The 923-nt window shown below is 45.7% G+C and overlaps 1 protein-coding gene across 1 annotated transcript in view; it reads right to left on the bottom strand.

The window, feature by feature from the left end:
• Window positions 1-767, bottom strand: part of LOC119591130 — a 2,083-nt gene extending 1,316 nt beyond the window's left edge. The window contains exons 1-2 of the mRNA XM_037939844.1: window positions 589-767; window positions 79-304 (exon numbers count right to left, since the gene is read on the bottom strand). Coding sequence (XP_037795772.1) covers window positions 79-292 — 214 coding nt within the window. The 5' untranslated portion in view covers window positions 293-304; window positions 589-767. The remainder of the gene's footprint in view (window positions 1-78; window positions 305-588) is intronic.
• Window positions 768-923: the final 156 nt, after the last annotated feature.

The following is a 923-nucleotide window of genomic DNA, read 5'->3' on the forward strand; positions in this document are numbered from 1 at the left end:
TAAGATTTTCTGGATGCACTCTGCTCCCGCTGCTTCATTGTCCTATATACAAGTCGGCAAACAGGTTCAGGCACCAACCTTGACTTTGTATAAAGAGTGACCGTTTCCTCTGCTCCGGCAGCCATGACCTTGGCCCCAACGGGGTCAAGACTTCGCCTGCGTCTTCTGAAGATGGCACTTGTACAGCCTCATCCCGGGTGGCCTTTCGGTCCGACTCTCCTTCGGTGCTTCTTACGAAGGCGTCGCGGCTAAGGATGACGAAGAACAAGAGAAAGAAGCCAGAGATCTCCATGAGTGGCGCGTCCTGCAAAGAGACGCGCGGAGGCTAGTTATTAACCATTCTGTCTACTTATATTTTGTTTGTGCGGTAGTGCATACTATGTTTAGTCACCCATATTACGTCCAGTTATCTGTGTCCAGCCATTAGTAATCTGTAATATAGTTAGTTTTCCAGCTGTTCAGACGTGAGTTTCATCCACTTATGCATGGCACTTATGGATAATGTCAACCAAAGTAATTTTTCAGGATTACAAACCCTCAAGCAATACACTTAATCGAATTGTAAATTAATTCTTCTAGAAGTCTAACCGTTTAACTTTCTCTGTGCTGGTTCGTATACACAAACACACTTCTCTGCGTAGTTCATTTGAGACCTGTTGCTGCCCCACCTGCCCTATGGGAAACACCTTTTATCACGTTGACCGCAGACTAACAAGAGAAATAACTGCACATTTTACTTGCATGTGTGAACCAAGGCAAGATAGAGCTCACACCTGAAATATGCTTTCGGGAAACACCTGAAAGCGTCAAGTGCTAACAGGGAAATGGTTACGTCGTCGCACAAGGCAGCCAGCTCGCCTATGGATAGTGTCTCTAGCAAAGGTCAACAACTTTCTCTTTCCAAACGCATCGCATAACACATG

Source organism: Penaeus monodon, chromosome 28 (genome assembly GCF_015228065.2).
Source record: "Penaeus monodon isolate SGIC_2016 chromosome 28, NSTDA_Pmon_1, whole genome shotgun sequence".
Lineage (NCBI taxonomy): Eukaryota > Metazoa > Arthropoda > Malacostraca > Decapoda > Penaeidae > Penaeus > Penaeus monodon.